The sequence below is a fragment of the Ctenocephalides felis genome, unplaced genomic scaffold, assembly GCF_003426905.1.
Source record: "Ctenocephalides felis isolate EL2017-DRISC unplaced genomic scaffold, ASM342690v1 CF-g0.4_SCAFFOLD_03570, whole genome shotgun sequence".
Taxonomy (NCBI): Eukaryota; Metazoa; Arthropoda; class Insecta; order Siphonaptera; family Pulicidae; genus Ctenocephalides; species Ctenocephalides felis.
Window position 1 is genome coordinate 14,007,915 of NW_020539724.1, and position 17,192 is coordinate 14,025,106.

Sequence of the window (17,192 nt, forward strand, 5' to 3'; positions counted from 1 at the left end):
GCACATAATTATTTGCAAATTTAGACTGTGACTATACGGGAGCACTTTTTCAATTTTATGTAAATTAGGCAACTATTTTTTTGAAATTGAATTCTAAATGAAATGACGATTGTTAATGTTCTGGAGATAAATTGATTTATGATTTACATTTGATTTGCTCAGACATAACAAGGTAGCAAAAATAATGAAAGTTACAGTATTTGTAATAATATATTTGAAAACGTTTAAAATTTCTCGAATATTTCATTACGGTACGGAAAGTTCGAGCAATTTGCCTTAAGGCACGATGCCATACACCACTAGTTTAAACTTTTATTTCTATGAATGTCTGCCAGGTGATTTTTTGATTTTGTTGTAATCATTTTCTTTAGAGAAGAAGCTCTCTCAAATTCATACAGAGAAACACGTAGTTTTTAAACATTTTGTGTTGTATGATTACATATAAGTTCAGAAAGTCTAATTTTGTTTTTGATATTTTCCAGTTATTTTTAAATTCAGACTTTAATCGTGGTTCTAATAGTGCATTGAACTATTATGCGTAAATATAACCATCTTTCAATTTGGTTTAATAGGCAGTCTAAACTTGGTACACGGAATCTTCAAAGCGGAAGTGAAATTTGGAACTATTTTTAGACAACATGCGGTTTGGGTTAGAGCTAGCTTCAAAAATACATTTTTATTAATGAAATGCCAATAAAACACTTGGCTTTTATAATAATAATTGATTCATTAATCAATAGTCCAACAAAATGCAACTCTAACTTTTGCAAGATTGATGATATATTAATGAATTACTGTGTTTATAGCTTTCTCAAAACTTTTCTTGTAGAATTCACATATTTTGAGCATAGAGCGTAGTTTTAATTCACTTGAGTTTTAATTGAGTAAGTTTTCAATGAGCAAAATTCTGAGAAAACGTTGATGAAGGGACACTTATACTTTCTTTCGGTGGCAAACGATTTATCACAAATCAGATTTTCTGACAAAAACTTCTGCTTCGGAAGTATCTAAGTTCTCAGTGATTGAATGCACAACAATGCTTTGTTATTTTTAGACTTTGATCATATATTTTTGGCTTTGATTAGGCGATATATTTTAAGGTTTTCCTGTCTCATTAAATTGATTTAAACGACCGTTCACTTGCTTCAATGTATTATTGTGTTGACACGTTGTCATTCTCGGCCAAAATAATTAGTTTCCACAGTTTCTTATCCAAATCAAAGAAATTCATCTAATTAAATTTCTAATTATTGTTCTAGAAGCCTCATTGGTTATTTTTTTAATCAGGTCAACTTTTAAGCTATTGTATATATTACATATCAACAATAGTCTATTTCTATCACATAAATATTTGCGAAGCCGCAAAATGTTGATCTGCTTTCATTATTGAATTTTAATTCGGGAACATGAGAAAATAGTATTTTTTATCAAAAATTCAGTGTTTAAAATTCGAAAATTAAACAGTGCATATATTAATTATAGTACTTGTTTGCACCGTCATTTTAATTTGATACGCACAAGAATTTGGCAGAACAACAATGTAAGGATTATTAATATAATGAAGGATTAAATATGTCTGATTTAAATATATAACAGCATATATCAGTTCCTAAAGTATTAGTCTTCTCAGCCAAATGAATGTACAAATTAAAATTATTTATCATAAGAATTATAAGTAAGATATAGTGTTGGCAGAAATCGAGCAATTTTAATCAGTAACTCAGTGGTTGTTGAATTATTTTTATGAAAGTAATTATATATTCACAATTTATTCATTTTATTTATGTTAAATATATCTCGTACGAATATATATTCTAGGTTTTATTTAATCGTGCTGATTAGTTTTTGGTAAAGATCGGCCGGGCTGTTTTCTTGTAATAAAGTGTTAAAAATTTTTTTCGACGATCTGTATTATTTTTTTGACGGTAGATATTATAGTCTTCTAGATCATACTGAAATATTACGGCCCTACGACAATTGGTTTAAGTTTAAAAATTCGTCAAAGTTTGCAAAAATTAGTAACTTTTTTTTGGCATTTGTCAAATCTTTCATCGACGTTTTCTCAAAGACACTTGAACCGATTTTAGAAATTTAAAAGCCATTCGATGTATCTCAATGAGGACAATCGTTTGTCAGTTTTGTGCGACGATCTGCCAAGCCGTTTCTTTGTAATTTGAAAAAAAGTGTTAAACTTTTCGTCCACATTTAAGCTCACACTACCGAATCGATTTTAAAAAATCAACAACTGTTTGAAAGATATTAGTTGGGAATGATATTGATTAGTTTTAGGTGAAAATCTACCGAGCCGTTTTTTTGTAATTAACTGTTTAAAAAAATCAAGCTGATTTGTATGGAACTTTTTGGCGATATATATCATGGTCTTATAGAACTTACTAAATATTACGGCCTTACGACAAGTAGTTTAAATTTAAAAATTCATTAAAGTTTGAGAAAATGAGTAGTCTTTTTATAACAATAAGTATAACAAGAGTACTTGGTCTTAATGAACATACTAAACCAATAAAGTCCTACGGAAACTGGTTCAATTTAAAAATGATTGATTTTTGAAAATTTGCTTTTAGAAAATACTCCGAGTTAACGTGTTCGTTCGTTTTCAATTATGTGTAATAAATTCACTCGGAATACTTTTAATAACTCATAAATTAATTTATTTTTTATTGATTAAGTCGATTATTTACACATATCGGGAAGTTCATGTAACTTGCCTCAAAGCAAAATACCAATACCAACTAGATTAAATTTCATTAATCCAAGCTGATACTATAAAAATGATTAAATGAAAAGTTTTCAATTTAAATTCAGGGCGTTGTAGTACAGTAGAATGTAATTTATTAATCATTGTTACAAACAAACCTTCAGAAAATAAGGTCAATGTTTAACAAAGCACATTTTAAATGTTTGAGAAAAAAAAGTAATTGTATATGTTTGTGATTTGTTATACAATTGCTTGCTGATTTTGAACGATATTGTGAATTGAGAAATTCACAACGTAATTAAGTACTATTTAATACTTGTTCATAAAAGCAATTCATGATAGTTTATACATATACATCAATTTATGTATGTGTATTTTTGTATTCATATTCCAATTCCTATTGATATATGTATGTAGATTCTGAAAATGTTGACAAAAGCAGTCGTCTAAGCAATAAATCACAGTGAGAATATTGCTCACAACTATTCACAGACTACTAAATCCTGAAACACTCTCTTGTTTTGAAAATCCACCTCGTCGTACAATATAATGACATAAGTCTCTGACCCACTAAACGCTATTATTGAACTATTGACTCACGTTTGATTCAATTTTGATATTTATTACTTGGTTGGTTCTATTTTAAAAATAACGTCACATAGATATAGTTTGAGCTTTATTGATTTTATGAAACCTTACTCACCTGAAGAATCCATAAAATTCAGGTGAACGAGGTTCAATAAAAGTGATATAATACAGAAAATAATACCTCCTACTATTCTATAATGTATTCGCAGATAATTTTCATTTATTTTTATACCCATATGTTATTAATTTTTTTCAAAAATTTCTTAATCATTTTCTAAGATATTTTTACAAGTTTTTTTTCTATTTTTCCATGTTTGTGTCTACCAAACGAAGATTTCGATTTCGATAGAAGCAACTGTATCAAAATTTATATATTTAGCATTGAATCAAAGAGTTTCTCAGATTCGTGTTAAAAACATGCGCCGTATTCTTTGTCAATGTCAAATTTTATAGCACTTTTCGTGTTTTCTAATATATACAAACTGACACTTAAATACATATATATATATATATATATATATATATATATATATCCGAGTAAAAGGATGATTTTAAAAATCTATTCTGATTTTATTTACTCAGACTTGCATTATTTGCTTAAAAAAGTCATGCATCTATTACAATTAAAATAGAACAAAATACTTAATTCTAATGTTCAATTCAATTCTATTTTTCAAATAATTGTACGAAGAATTTTATTTTTAATTTAAAATTTTTATTTTTAGTCATATGTCATGTGTAGGGAATGTAAATAGAAAAATAGTATATTTTTATACATCTGACAAGAAACCGTGAAAAGAGTTTGGATTTACAATGCCACATAAATTCAAAGTTGTTCTTGATTATTTTTAAACTCGGAAAACGACTCGCACGTGCAGTTAGATTATCAATTTGATTTTACTTAATAATAGAACATATTAGAAAAAAACAATTGATTTCTTATGAATTGCAATATTATGATATTCTAATCAGTTTTAATTTTTTCTATTTTCTAAATATTTACAAACCTTGGACCACTCTTGGAAGTACTCCATGGTGAATTCCTCTCGTCAAGCGATATGTATTTATGTAACGGAGAAATGTCTTGTAAACGTCTTAAATATGTTCTAAGTTTAATTTCACGAGCACTTATCGTTAGATCTATTAAAACACCAGATAATGTAGAATTTCAAAATTTGCCAAAATTACCAAGATATTGATAACAGATTGATATGAAAAATAAAATGCATTATAGAATATTTCTTTAACTTTCAGGCATAAAAATATGTTTGAGGAATAAAATTAGGTAAATCACAACAAATTCGACTCTATGATAATAAAGCTAAAATCATCAGAATTGTTTCAAATCTGTAATGAAATTCAAATGTATAGAAATTGCATTTTACAGGAATTCACCCTCCAATAAAAATGTTGAAGCTTAAAAGCTAAAATAGAGTAGTTTTTTTATGTTTAATTCATAAATTCAACCCTTTATCGATAGAAATTATAGAGCAAATAAATAAGCAATTGCTTGTGAAAGCAGTTTTTTTTTTAATTTGAATACTTATATTTAAATGTAGCAATATAGAATTTTCTTTTAATATGCTAATTGTTCTTAGAATAAATTGGTAATATTGGTAATATATATATAATATAAATATATTACTATTAATATTTGTACTTTAGATGCATTTATTTATTTTCACTCAACCACATTTTTCTTCGTCACAAGCGCCTTTCGCTGGCGCATTTTTCAAACCAATATAAAAGTAAAAAAAAATCAACAAATTATGTAAATATTAACTTAAATTTTTCTAAAATTATTTAATATGCACGCGGCGAGTGTATGGAGTTGACTGACAAAATTAAACGAAGCATGATAGAAGAGGGGCACTCACACGTTGAGATATTTTATAAAGCAAATTATATAAATATATATTTAAACCAAGTGGTTTGACTCACTCAAATATTTATACATAGGTATACACACATGTAAACGTAAAACAGAGGAATCTGAATGGTGCAGATAAAAATTCAATGATTTTGATCCGAGAGATATCCGTGATGTAAAAGAAAGCTTTTGAAAAAATCATAAAGGTTGTCCTGAGCTTGTAGGAATACATCGCGCCTTTCAAGTCAATTCAGTAGTTTCTAATTATTTGGATTTGGATATTCAATCATCCATAAACTAATTAATGATGCGTTGTTCGAGTTCGAGTCTTTAATTATTTGAAATATTTTTATTATTATTCAAAGAAGATGTTATGAATGAATGATAACTAACTTTGATTGATCCTTCTATTATGTAATTATTACAATTAATTTCATGTAGTATTTTATTACAAGTTCGTTTTTTGAGTCGCTTAGGTGATAAAGATTTGAGCAGGTCCACTGGCAGTTGATTTAGGCGAGATTTGTATCTGGTGCAGAACAGGTTAATCTTTTCTTAGATTGTAATAAGAATATGCATGCAGGCCTCAATGTAACAGGCAGTTGGGTACATATACCATCGCTCAATAAGTCCGTAGGATAACACATAGACTATATAATCAACCATATGATTTGTAGGAAACAGCAATTTTAAGAAGATATATGTCAAAATTTCATGACAATCGGACGATTAGTTCACAAGTTCCAGAGGTTCAAGTGACACTGCCTTTGAGATTTTTGAAACCTTGAATTCAAAGAAATTTCGTATGTTGATTTATCATTAGTTTTTGATGGGTAAAAGTACCATTGCTGCCAAAGTATCACTTGAGAAGTGTTATCTGGACTGTTCCAAATCGAGGAAGATGGTGAAGAAGTGGTTTGCTGATTTTAATCGTGGCCATACAGTCACTGACGATGCTGAATAGTCTGGAAGGCCAATTGAGGTGGTTAAATCGGAAAATATCAAAAAGTCCACCCAGAAGTTTTGGAAAAACGAAAAGTAAAATTGTTTGAGATAGCTGGAACCCTAAAGATATCAATAGTACGTAATGGACATATCGTTCACAAGTATTTGAATAGGAAAAACCTCTGTGCTAAATGGGTGCCGCGCAAACTCACAATTCACCAAAAGCATAACGAGTTGATGATTCGTAAGAGTATTTGGAGCTGTTTAATCAAAATAAAAATGAGTTTTTCCATCAATATGTTACCATGCATATGACCTGGCTTCAACATTACACTCCGGAGTCGAATAGATAGTCAGCCGAGTGGACTAGGAATGATGACGAGAAAAAATGCAACCAATCAGCTGGCAAGGTTGTGGCGTCAGTTTTTTGGGGTACACAAGAAATGCTATTCATCAACTATTTTGAAAAAGACCAGACCATCAACAATGACTATTGTATAACGTTATTGGAACATTTAAAGATCAAAATCGGAAAAACCGCCCCATTTAAGAAAGAAAACCGTGCTGCTCCATCAGGACAACGCACCAATTCACAAAATCCGTAAAAACAGTGGCCAAAAAAAATATGAATTTGGCTCCGAATTGCTTTCTCACTCACTATATTCTCTAGATCTGTTCCTCGGCGAACATATACTGTTCTCAGATCTCAAAAGGATGCTGGCTCTAAAGAAATGTTTGCCAAATGATGAGATGATTGCCGAATTGTGTGGCTAAGTACAAATCCTACTACAAAAATGGGTTCGAAAAGTTCGAAGTCCACTATAATCGATATATTGTCCTCGAAGAAAACTATATTGAATAAAAATAAAGAAATTTGCCAAAAAAATGGGCTTTTCTCAGTTATCCTATGGACTTATTGAGTGAAGGGATAGTTTACAATATATTTTAAAATTTTGTTTTAGTACCTCTGCATTTTGCTACGTTTGACTTGTGATTGACATAAATGTGTTGCCCATCTTGCACAGAGACGAGAAACAAGACAATTTATTCACTTCCCGAAAAAGAAGTTCATGTTGTCTACGTTTCAAGTCAATCTGAATCGTATGAGACCAATTGATATTGAATATTCTATCTAAATAGCTGGATCTCAATTCTTATTGATAAAGTTGATAATGTTTATGTATTGCAACTTCTCCTGAATGCAAAATGCTACTTACAATTAGTTTTGTTCTTCAACATGGACCTTTATGACTAGCTCATCGCAAACCTCTAAATCTCGTAACAAATTGGTTGTGAATGTTATGTAACAAGTCGACTTAAACAAGAAGCTTAAATCTCTTATTATTAATTGGCGCTCTCTTTGCTATAATTACACGCTTCTTCGCGCATAAACAGCTGTTTTCTATCACTCGTCGCAGTCGTTGAGCGAATCGACGTTCGGAGCAGCGCCGCAGCCGAGTAGACGCCGCGGTGAAAAAAGTCCAATTTTGACAATTGCAAATCAAAAAGGATTACTGAAAATAATTGATCAAGTGATAGTCGCTTCATTGAACGATTTACATCTCATGCCGCCAATGGTTTGATACAGAGAAATATAGATTGAATTTTTTTCTACACTTGAAAAATGTCTTTAGGGATTTTGTTCTCTTTTTTGACTTCTCGTAGGGTTAAAGTATCGCAAAAAAAGTTATAGTAATCGCAAAAAAATCGAAAATGAAAATTTTTATATATCTTTACATTTCAAAGGTTTCTGAATATTTTGGCATACCTTAGAAAAAATGGATGTATATGTGTGTGTGTGTGTGTGTGCGTGCGTGTGTGTGTAAATACAAATTTTCGTCGACGATTTCGGGAACACCGATCAACCGAATTGAATAATTAAAAAAACACTCGATTCGTATTGATAAAGAGACGTGCAGATTAGTTTTTGGCTGATGCAGGTCTAGCCGTTCCGAAGATATGGAGCGAAAAGTGCCACAAACGGTAACTCAGTTTTTAAGAAAACGGGGCGTCCGATTTTAATAATTCAAAGAACATTTTACTTGTATTGACAAGATAAAAAATTAATCAAATTTTCATGAAGGCAGGTCTAGCAGTTTTGGAGATCTAGTGAAAATAGTAAAAAAAAATGTCATTCGGCGGTCAAAAATGATCATTTTATAGAGATTTTAACAATAAGTATAAATTTTGTTTACAATCCTATGGGTTCCGTTCCAATCTTTATCAGTTAGACGGCGACGCGGGGCTACGCGCTTCGATATTTCGTCTCTATGCAGTTAAAGCAGTACGATTGCTTTGAAAAAAAGTTCAGAAATACCAAAATATTTCAAAATGAAGAAAACATTTTTTGCAGTATTTTTTTTTTTCAAAAAAAGTAAATTTTTGTCAAAAATTTATAGTTTCTCAAAATTCTAATTTTTTCAAAGTCAATTTTTCTCAAAAATGTTAATCTTTTTAAAAAAAATAATTTTTGGTAGTCGTAACACTAGTTTCTTTTCCTATATTATTCAGTGGTGAATATTATTCGAATCTAGCTTCTGTCTTATAACTTTCTCGGCAAAAAAACATATTTATAACATGTGAAGTTGAATCTCGGCTCAAAAAATCTTAGAAAGAAGGCAAATCATTAGTTGCTTCGTTTATATAAAAATTAATCGTTATATTTAATTGCATTCAATATAATTACAATTACAATATAATATTTATATTGTAATAAAAATTGATAAATAAATAAATAATGTTAATATTATTAGGTTGTCAAATATCTCCCTTCCGCTTTTTTGCTCTTCGTTTATAATACAAAAAGGCGGAAGGGAGATATTTGACAACCTTATATATTAACATACATTTTATTATTGCTCTGCGCGATTTTTCATATACTTATTATTAAGAAAGACACCTTGAATTTTTACTATGTAATCACAAAATTGAAAATAAAAAATGTATATAAGTTTTTGCTAATTTATTTAAAAATATTATTTTAGTCATGATATGAAATGTAAAATAATTATTTGATCTTTACCGTGTAATCACAAATGATGTATTAGTCAAAAATCAGAACTTTAAATGTATTTTTATCCTAATATAATACTTTTACTAAGATTACCTGAGGGTAATAAAATACATTTAATTTTTTTATTTTTAACTAAGACATCTGATTACATAGTAAAGTTCAAGGTGTTAAATTTAAAAAAGTATAATTTTACCCTATGTGATATTTGTAATACATAATTATTTATGTATAGAGACAAACCATCAACAATTTCGGATTTGTCTTTTTAGTTCAAGTAGTTAATTATACGAATAAAAAAGTTTCATCTTTTATGTCACTTTGTAGACATTGTTGCTTAATTATGTACGAATAAATCCGCCAACCACAAGTATAATTAAAACTATATTAATAGCGACTATTTTCATGAGTTTTCCGCGTTTTCTAAATTTAACTCTAAATCAATATTTCAACACGGTACATGATTTTATGATATTGTGCGTACATTTGTTTTATTATATTGCAACCTTGTTCAATGATCGAATTGGGTTAAAAATAACATGGGCTATTTTCAGTTTGGAATAATATACATAAGTATATTTTCTACTCAGTCGAATAGAGTTCAACGCAAATGCTTTCAAGGAGTAGTTCAAATGCTGATATTTGTTATGTTGTAAAATTTATTAGGCAATCTAATAATAATAAATCAATTCATTGTTTCGAAACAATTTCCAAATATGGAGTTAAGTTAATATTCAAACCGATGGCTTTTAAGGCATTGTGATGATTATGGCAATCGAGTAAAAAGTTATATCTAGATTTGACTTTTTATACCTGTAGAGAGTATCTTATGAATAAAATAAATGATCGATTTCCATAATATAGTTTACACTTGATCATATGATTTTTTACTTGTTTTGAAACACAAACGTCATAAATTTTGTGCCAACATGCGGTAGACGTCATGTATAAGTGCGCCAGAAAAATAATATTTGATTGATAAGAAATTTACGGTAATATCCAAACTATTTTTAATTAATATGAAAATATTAATATTATCTCTGTAGTAAAATTATAATCATTTAAAAGGATAGAATATAGTATGAGGTACAAGTATATTTTGAGTTTCATTCCCATTTCTTTTTTAAAATAATTTTAAAAAGTAGTTTGGAAGCTACAATCTTGAATTCCACTTGATTTGATATAGTTGCCAATATGGCGAAAGTCATTGGAAATTGTTTCGAAAATATCAATTTTTTTTGTTTATTATGAGATACTGTAGTTTAAAATTATAACTAAAGTATGTATATGAAAAACCGCGCAGAGCAATAATAAAATTTATGTTAATATAATGTTAACATTATTTATTTATTTATCAATTTTTATTACAATATAAATATTATATTGTAATTGTAATTATATTATATGCAATTAAATGTAACGATTAATATTTGTATGAACGAAGCAACTAATGGTTTGCCTTCTTGCTAAGTTTTCTGAGCCAAGATTCAACTTCATACAAAGATGGCTATAGTAATAACCGACACATTTCGATAAAATAATATGAATATAATATATATATATATATATATATATATATATATATATATATATATATTATATATATATATAAAATTTTATAAAAATATTAGATATATACATTAGGGTGGTCCTTAATATGGACATTTTCGAATTCCTTGCTTCCAAGGGCTCAAATGGTTCCAAGTTGATAAAAAACAATTTTCTGAAAGTTTTAGCTCTTAATATTGTCTTTTAGATAGAGCGCAATTCAATCAAACTTCGTATGGAAATAGCATGAAAAAAGTTTTATAAATTTAAAAAAAAATTTTTTAGGTATAACTTAGCGACAAATGAATTAAAAGTGAAAAGTGGTGTCATTTTTTATTGAAAATTCGACGCTCTGCAAAATTTTTAAAAAATTTTTCATGCTATTTTCATACAAATCTTTGATTCAATTGCGCTCTATATAAAAGACAATATTAAGAGCTAAAAGTTTCAAAGAATTGTTTTTTATCAATTTGGAACCACTTGAGCCCTTAGGAGCAAGAAAATTCGAAAGTGTGGGTATTGAGGACCACCCTAATATACATACATATATACACATTATGTATATACATATTTTATATTATTCGCAAAAATAATACTGCGATTATAGGGTAGATTATTTAATTATTTATTTATTACTTAATATTATCTTAGTTCGAATAATGGATAGGCAATGTTAGTTTTTAAATCAATGTTAAAGCTCTACTTAGTAAAACATTTATCCAAAATTATTTAAATAAAATATAGTATGTGTGAAAACAAAATTATAATTGATTTAATTTATCACTCGATTCCTTTTAATTAATATAAAATATGCGGCATAAGTTAAATATTTATACAAAATAGGTTTTTAGATCAATTTACGTTTAATATATATAATGATTTGTGGGTGCAAGTGTACAATTAATGAAGCTATAATGAACTACGGTGTAGTTTCTAAAATATATCGTGGCGCCTGTTAAGATCTATCTATAAGTCAACTGCATTTCCCAAACTGTATAGAAAATCCGAAAAGATAGGACTAATGTATTTGTTTTAGGATACCGATTATTATTCTTCTATTAATTATTCAAAGCTTTTACTCATTCAATTACAAATGAAATAAAGTTTGAGACACTTCCATTCCCAAATCACAACACTTCAAATAGTTCGAGTTACCACAAGTTCTGTAGTTCCATTTGATCAATTTTGCATCGGTGCTTTTGGAAACTAATTTAGAAGTTCGATTGAGTTAGTTAAATGAAAATCTAAAAGCACATTCAGTGTGTATCTTGACGTTCACATAGTGTTTCTGTACATAGTACATTGAAGATAAAAATAGCGATTTTAAAGCCGCACAAACACACGCCAGTCGGTCCGTAAATAGCACAGCGGGACAAAAGGCCTAAATGATGGTCGGTTCGTATCATCGAACGCTCCGGCTGCTGCCTGCTTCATGCTCCGATGAACGTTGCCCCAAAATCTAATTACTTCGGCGAACATTTACTTTCTTCAAGAAATTTTGGTAGAGAAAGAATTCTTCTTCAGTGTTTTGCTGTTATGAAACAATTGTTTAGTCTGCGGCGTAAAAAATATTTATTACAAAAACCGATATTAACCATATTATACCACGTATTTGTTTATAGTAATAAATTCTTGGATGGCGCAATATCAAGCACTAGATGAAGGTGCTAATAATGCATGAACTTTCCGATATGTATAATTAATAGACTTAATCAATTTTTCGGACACGTTTTCGGGCGCACGGATCAACCGATTTGAATGGTTCAAAAAACATTCTATTCCTATTGATAGGGAGATGTGCTAATTAGTTTTTGGCAAAGGCAGGTCCAGCAGTTATTAGTAATGATTGGGAGAAGTGGTTATTTTTGCCAAAGGCTGGCCCAGCCATTTCGAAGATACAGAGCTAAATAATAATAATATAATAATAAATAATTGCTTTTGGAAAAAAAAATGTCAATACTTTAAACAAATATTTTCAACTTTGCAATTCAGTTTATATAATTCTTATAAATATTAGACAATGTTACAATATTTATAATAATCTATTTGAAAACATTCAATATTCCTCGAACATTTCGTTACGGTACGGGAAGTTCCAGCAATTTGCCTTAAGACACGATGCCATACACCCCACTAATTAATGTTTGTTTTGTTTTGAAAATGGAAGTTTAGTTTTTGAATTTTTATAAACCGTCAGTAATTGTGAGAATTAGATTATTAGACGCATTCGAATAGAAAAAAAAAAAAAATAAAAAAAGAAAATAGAATAAGTTCTTACAAATAATGATAATATTTTAAAAATTTGTCTATAACTTTAAATATATGTCAAGTAATTTTATTTTATGTACTTTATGTGTACTTTATGTGTTACAAAACTAATTAAATGTTTGAGTTTATCCAAGATTTTTGTTAGGCTTAAGAACAGATTCCATTCATGCATCATACAATTGCTAAGGCGCGAAATACAAACATTTTTAAAAAAAAACAGTTTTATCACGTAACTAAAAATACTAGTGATGTTTGGCGGAGGAGGGGGGGTAATTTTGAATATCACCATGTACCACTAAGGGGAGGGGGGGTTCAAAAACCCTTAAAAACTCGCTCAAGTGATTAATTGACGCCCCCTAAGTTTGTACAAATGTAACCAATTCCAGGCTTAAAAGTTCAGTCTATATCAAGACTAGTATTCGAAAAAAAATTAAAAGCTCACGACCAGATAATTGCAAAAATTGGTGTGATATTTATAATGAAATTTTATAAAACAATTGTTTAGAAAAAATATATTTCTAAAACTTTTTCTAAACTAATAACACAGTTTTAGTATGTATCACAGTTTAAACGAAATTTGAACATTGAACTAAAATTTAAACTACATATATAGTTTTACAAGTACATCTGTAAATAAGATATTTATAAAATATATTTTATAAGATCATATTATGAATAAGACAACAAATTTTGTAATTATCTTATTGTTACCTTATAGTTTAGTTTGGTATTGTTATCAGGATGAATTTTTAGGCCTTGGAATTTTTGGTTGCATTTGCACAAACTTAACTTAACAATTGGGGAATCTATTAACTCAATAATAATGTTGGACAAACACAAACATCATTTAATTAAATCAAATTAAATTATTTAATTAGTTCTATAACCAGTTTTCTTTTCAATCTTCAAAATAAATACTGATATATAAAAAATAAATGATATTTGAAATGACAATATTTAAAAAAGCTTAATATATTTTTTTGTTAGAACTTATTATATTATAACTCTGGAACCTGGTAATATAAACCTTTCTCCGATCATCCTATTCTCACATAATTTTTAAAAAAATCGTCAAGAACTCAATAGATCTTTATTATTACCACTATTTGTTTAAATTAAATTTAAATTGAAAGTTTGCAGTTTTTTGTGCAAATCAAATGACATCATATCATTAAACCGTTATATTAATTTCTATATCTGAAATTTTATTCTACATACCTATCACCTTTCTTCAATTTCAAATGTTTCGGTCTAAAAAATCTCTTAATTTCGGCTACAATCACTTAAATCTGCGTGCATTGGCCTTTCGTAGGTAATTTTGTTCGATGTCGTTAAACTCATGACAATTATGAGCTGGCGGAACGGAAGCAGGAATAATGAATGAAATGAATCACATGTTTGTCAAAGTACATGTACGTAAACAATGAAACAAATGAATTGCTTTACGAAGCAGGGCCTGCACGCCTGCCGCTGTGATTTCTTGACGGAATAATAATTATATGGAAGATATATAATTTTGAAGTCATTGAATTTTGATTGATATTAGAAATTTTGTTCTTTCTTAATTCTACTTTCTTACGAATTACTCCCAAGTTATACTCAATTTTATTGAAGTAAAACTTCTTTAGGCGTGACTAGGGTGTAAATCCGTACAAATACAACGGAAGTGCGTTACGGCAGATAAGATAAGATAAGAGTCGAGTGCCAAAGATTCGTCATTCGCTCTCGATGATATCATTTCTATACGGATCGATAGTGATTAGTCGTCGCGTATGTGAATAGAGATATGTCGTTGTGTGCGTATAGATAAATAAACATTTTAAAGTTACATCGTAGTATAAACCTTGATTTAATGAAAAATGCCTGAATCAGAAGAATATTTTACCCTGTCCCCCGTAAATAATTATAATGAAATTAATAAAACAAATGCAGCATTTGCGCCGTGTATGAAACATAAGTTTATTGAACTAATTTCTATATTATTCGTAGTTTCTATAAATCTTTGAAGTTATCGAAATGGAAAATTTAGGCTTAACAGATATTACAGCTGTTCAAAGAATGAGATTATATCCCCAGCGAAAAAGTAAAAAAAATACCATCAGTCTGTGAATGTATGTTAATTTTAATTACATGAAGTTCTTCAAACACAATTATTACATGACGAGTGAAGTTGCAAAAACAATATTGTTTAGGCGCTGTTTAACATAATCCACTGTGTGAACGAATATTATAGAAGTTATTAATAGGCTATTACTTCAATTCTCCAATAAAGGTACATTTCTAAATGCTAATTACAATTACAAACGGATCATGTCATATTTGAAGTATGACTTCAATTACATTATTGTTTTTAAATATTATACATATTTTTAATGCTATTATAAATATATAATTTATAATTTATCATTATATAAATGTGTATAAATGGTTGACACTAATAAATATGTGCATCACGAGTGTTACCATATTACTAATAAACATTATTCAAAATTGTTATATGATGTATTTATTTTTACTTAAATGCCATCTTGTACCGTAGCAAATAGGTTTTACTTCAATCGCATGTGAACCTTACGCGCACTCTTTTTTTTAAACGAATCCACAAACTCAAACAAACTTTTATATCTTTCTTGCTTATTCCGAAATCTATTCATCAAATTTATTTTAATTACTGTTTTCAATAAAAACACTTTTAATATTCCATCCATAAAAAAATATTTTAAACCGTGTGCTCTGACATACTTCTTTAATGGCCCGACATAAAAACTGAGCACCAGAAAAATTTAGCCAAATAGAATATTTCTTGCAAAAGCATTAAATTCAATGTTTATACATCCATTAATACTAGAATGAAAACAAATAATAAAAGCTCCAGAATTTTAGTTTGTTACTTAGCTTAAAAAAACGATGTATTTATTTAGTTAATTGGATTAAAATTAAATTCATTGGCCAGATGTAGAATTAGGTGTTTCTATTTTTAAATTACAGTTCATTGCACCACATAATTATTAATGGGTTCCGATTATTTCACATGATAAAAAAACATTGAAACTTGTTATTTAATCATTCACAAATTGGAACAAATTTTTTTTAGTATTTTTTTAAATCTACTTATGAAGTTTTTAGCAAATGATATTAATTTTAACACGTGTGCTTATTTTGTTATGCGTGTACAAATGAATCCTTTGTAAAATCCCATGAATAGTAATAAATTAAAGTCACTATAACAAAGTGCACATTTCTTGCCAAAAGCTTGTTTACTAACAAGAACTTAGACGTGGAATTACCACGAAAGTGCAAATTATGATCGCACTAAACTGCTAAATATACGCTTAGACAAAAACATATAAATAAGAAATAATCTTATTTCTTAAAACCAACAAGGATAAAATGAATTTTACATGATACTTTAATATTGTATTTCTGATTTTATTTTAATCATTCTTATATATAAAAATGAATCGCAAAATGTGTTGGTAAGCGCATAACACAACAACGCCTGGACCAATTTGGCCACTTCTTTTTTTAAAATGTTCGCTAAAGTCCAAGGATGGTTCTTACGGCGAGAAAAAATCGAATAATCGGAAAAACCCTAAAAACAGCCCTTTTCTTTTTCACATACAAACGTTTTCTAACTAAAACGTAGAAACAATTTGAGCTTTATTGCTATTATATAAAGTTCATATTAAATTACAAGCACTCACTGTATATTCCTTTTAAACGATTATGCGGATTTTGATCAATCTTTCTGAAGTTTGCTAAGGAAATTTTCTAGGATGTACGTGATTATAAAGTAATGGGATGTATGTGCAATATTGTAGAAATAAATGGGAAAAATTGCAAAAACGACATGTAATTGTTCGCATTGAAAACAAATGAAAACTATCATCTGCCAAAAAATTCAGTTTACTTATGAACCTAGACAATTTTAGAATATGTATAATAAATTTATGATTATGAATAAGAAAAATAAATTGTCTATATTTTTATTGCCGAAAAGCAGCTGAGATGTGTCAGAAATTAAAATAATATAAAATACAGTATATGTATGGCAGTTTAAATGATACACATATGACAAATTAATTCACTTGAAATATGAAATTAAGTATTAATCAGGACCGGTCCTACCTTGAATGCGATGCATGCGAAAAATACGAGCGCACGCCTTAGGGGGCGCCAACACAAGATTCGGATATTAAATTTTCAATATAGTTTTATTTTTCAATATATATTTTCTTTGCATCTTT

General features: G+C 28.6%; 1 protein-coding gene across 8 annotated transcripts in view; it reads right to left on the minus strand.

Annotated features, from left to right (window-relative positions):
* LOC113383269 (tropomodulin) overlaps positions 1-17,192 on the minus strand; it is a 146,228-nt gene that overhangs the window by 113,241 nt on the left and 15,795 nt on the right. Inside the window, exons 1-2 of one of the 8 annotated variants that reach the window (XM_026621521.1) lie at positions 4,965-5,061; positions 4,312-4,444 (exon numbers count right to left, since the gene is read on the minus strand). The exons of 6 other annotated variants lie outside the window; for them this stretch is intronic. In XM_026621521.1, coding sequence (XP_026477306.1) covers positions 4,312-4,338 — 27 coding nt within the window. In that variant the 5' untranslated portion in view covers positions 4,339-4,444; positions 4,965-5,061. Of the gene's footprint in view, positions 1-4,311; positions 4,445-4,949; positions 5,062-17,192 lie in introns of those variants that run through there. One more of the 8 variants, XM_026621522.1, reaches the window with a different exon arrangement.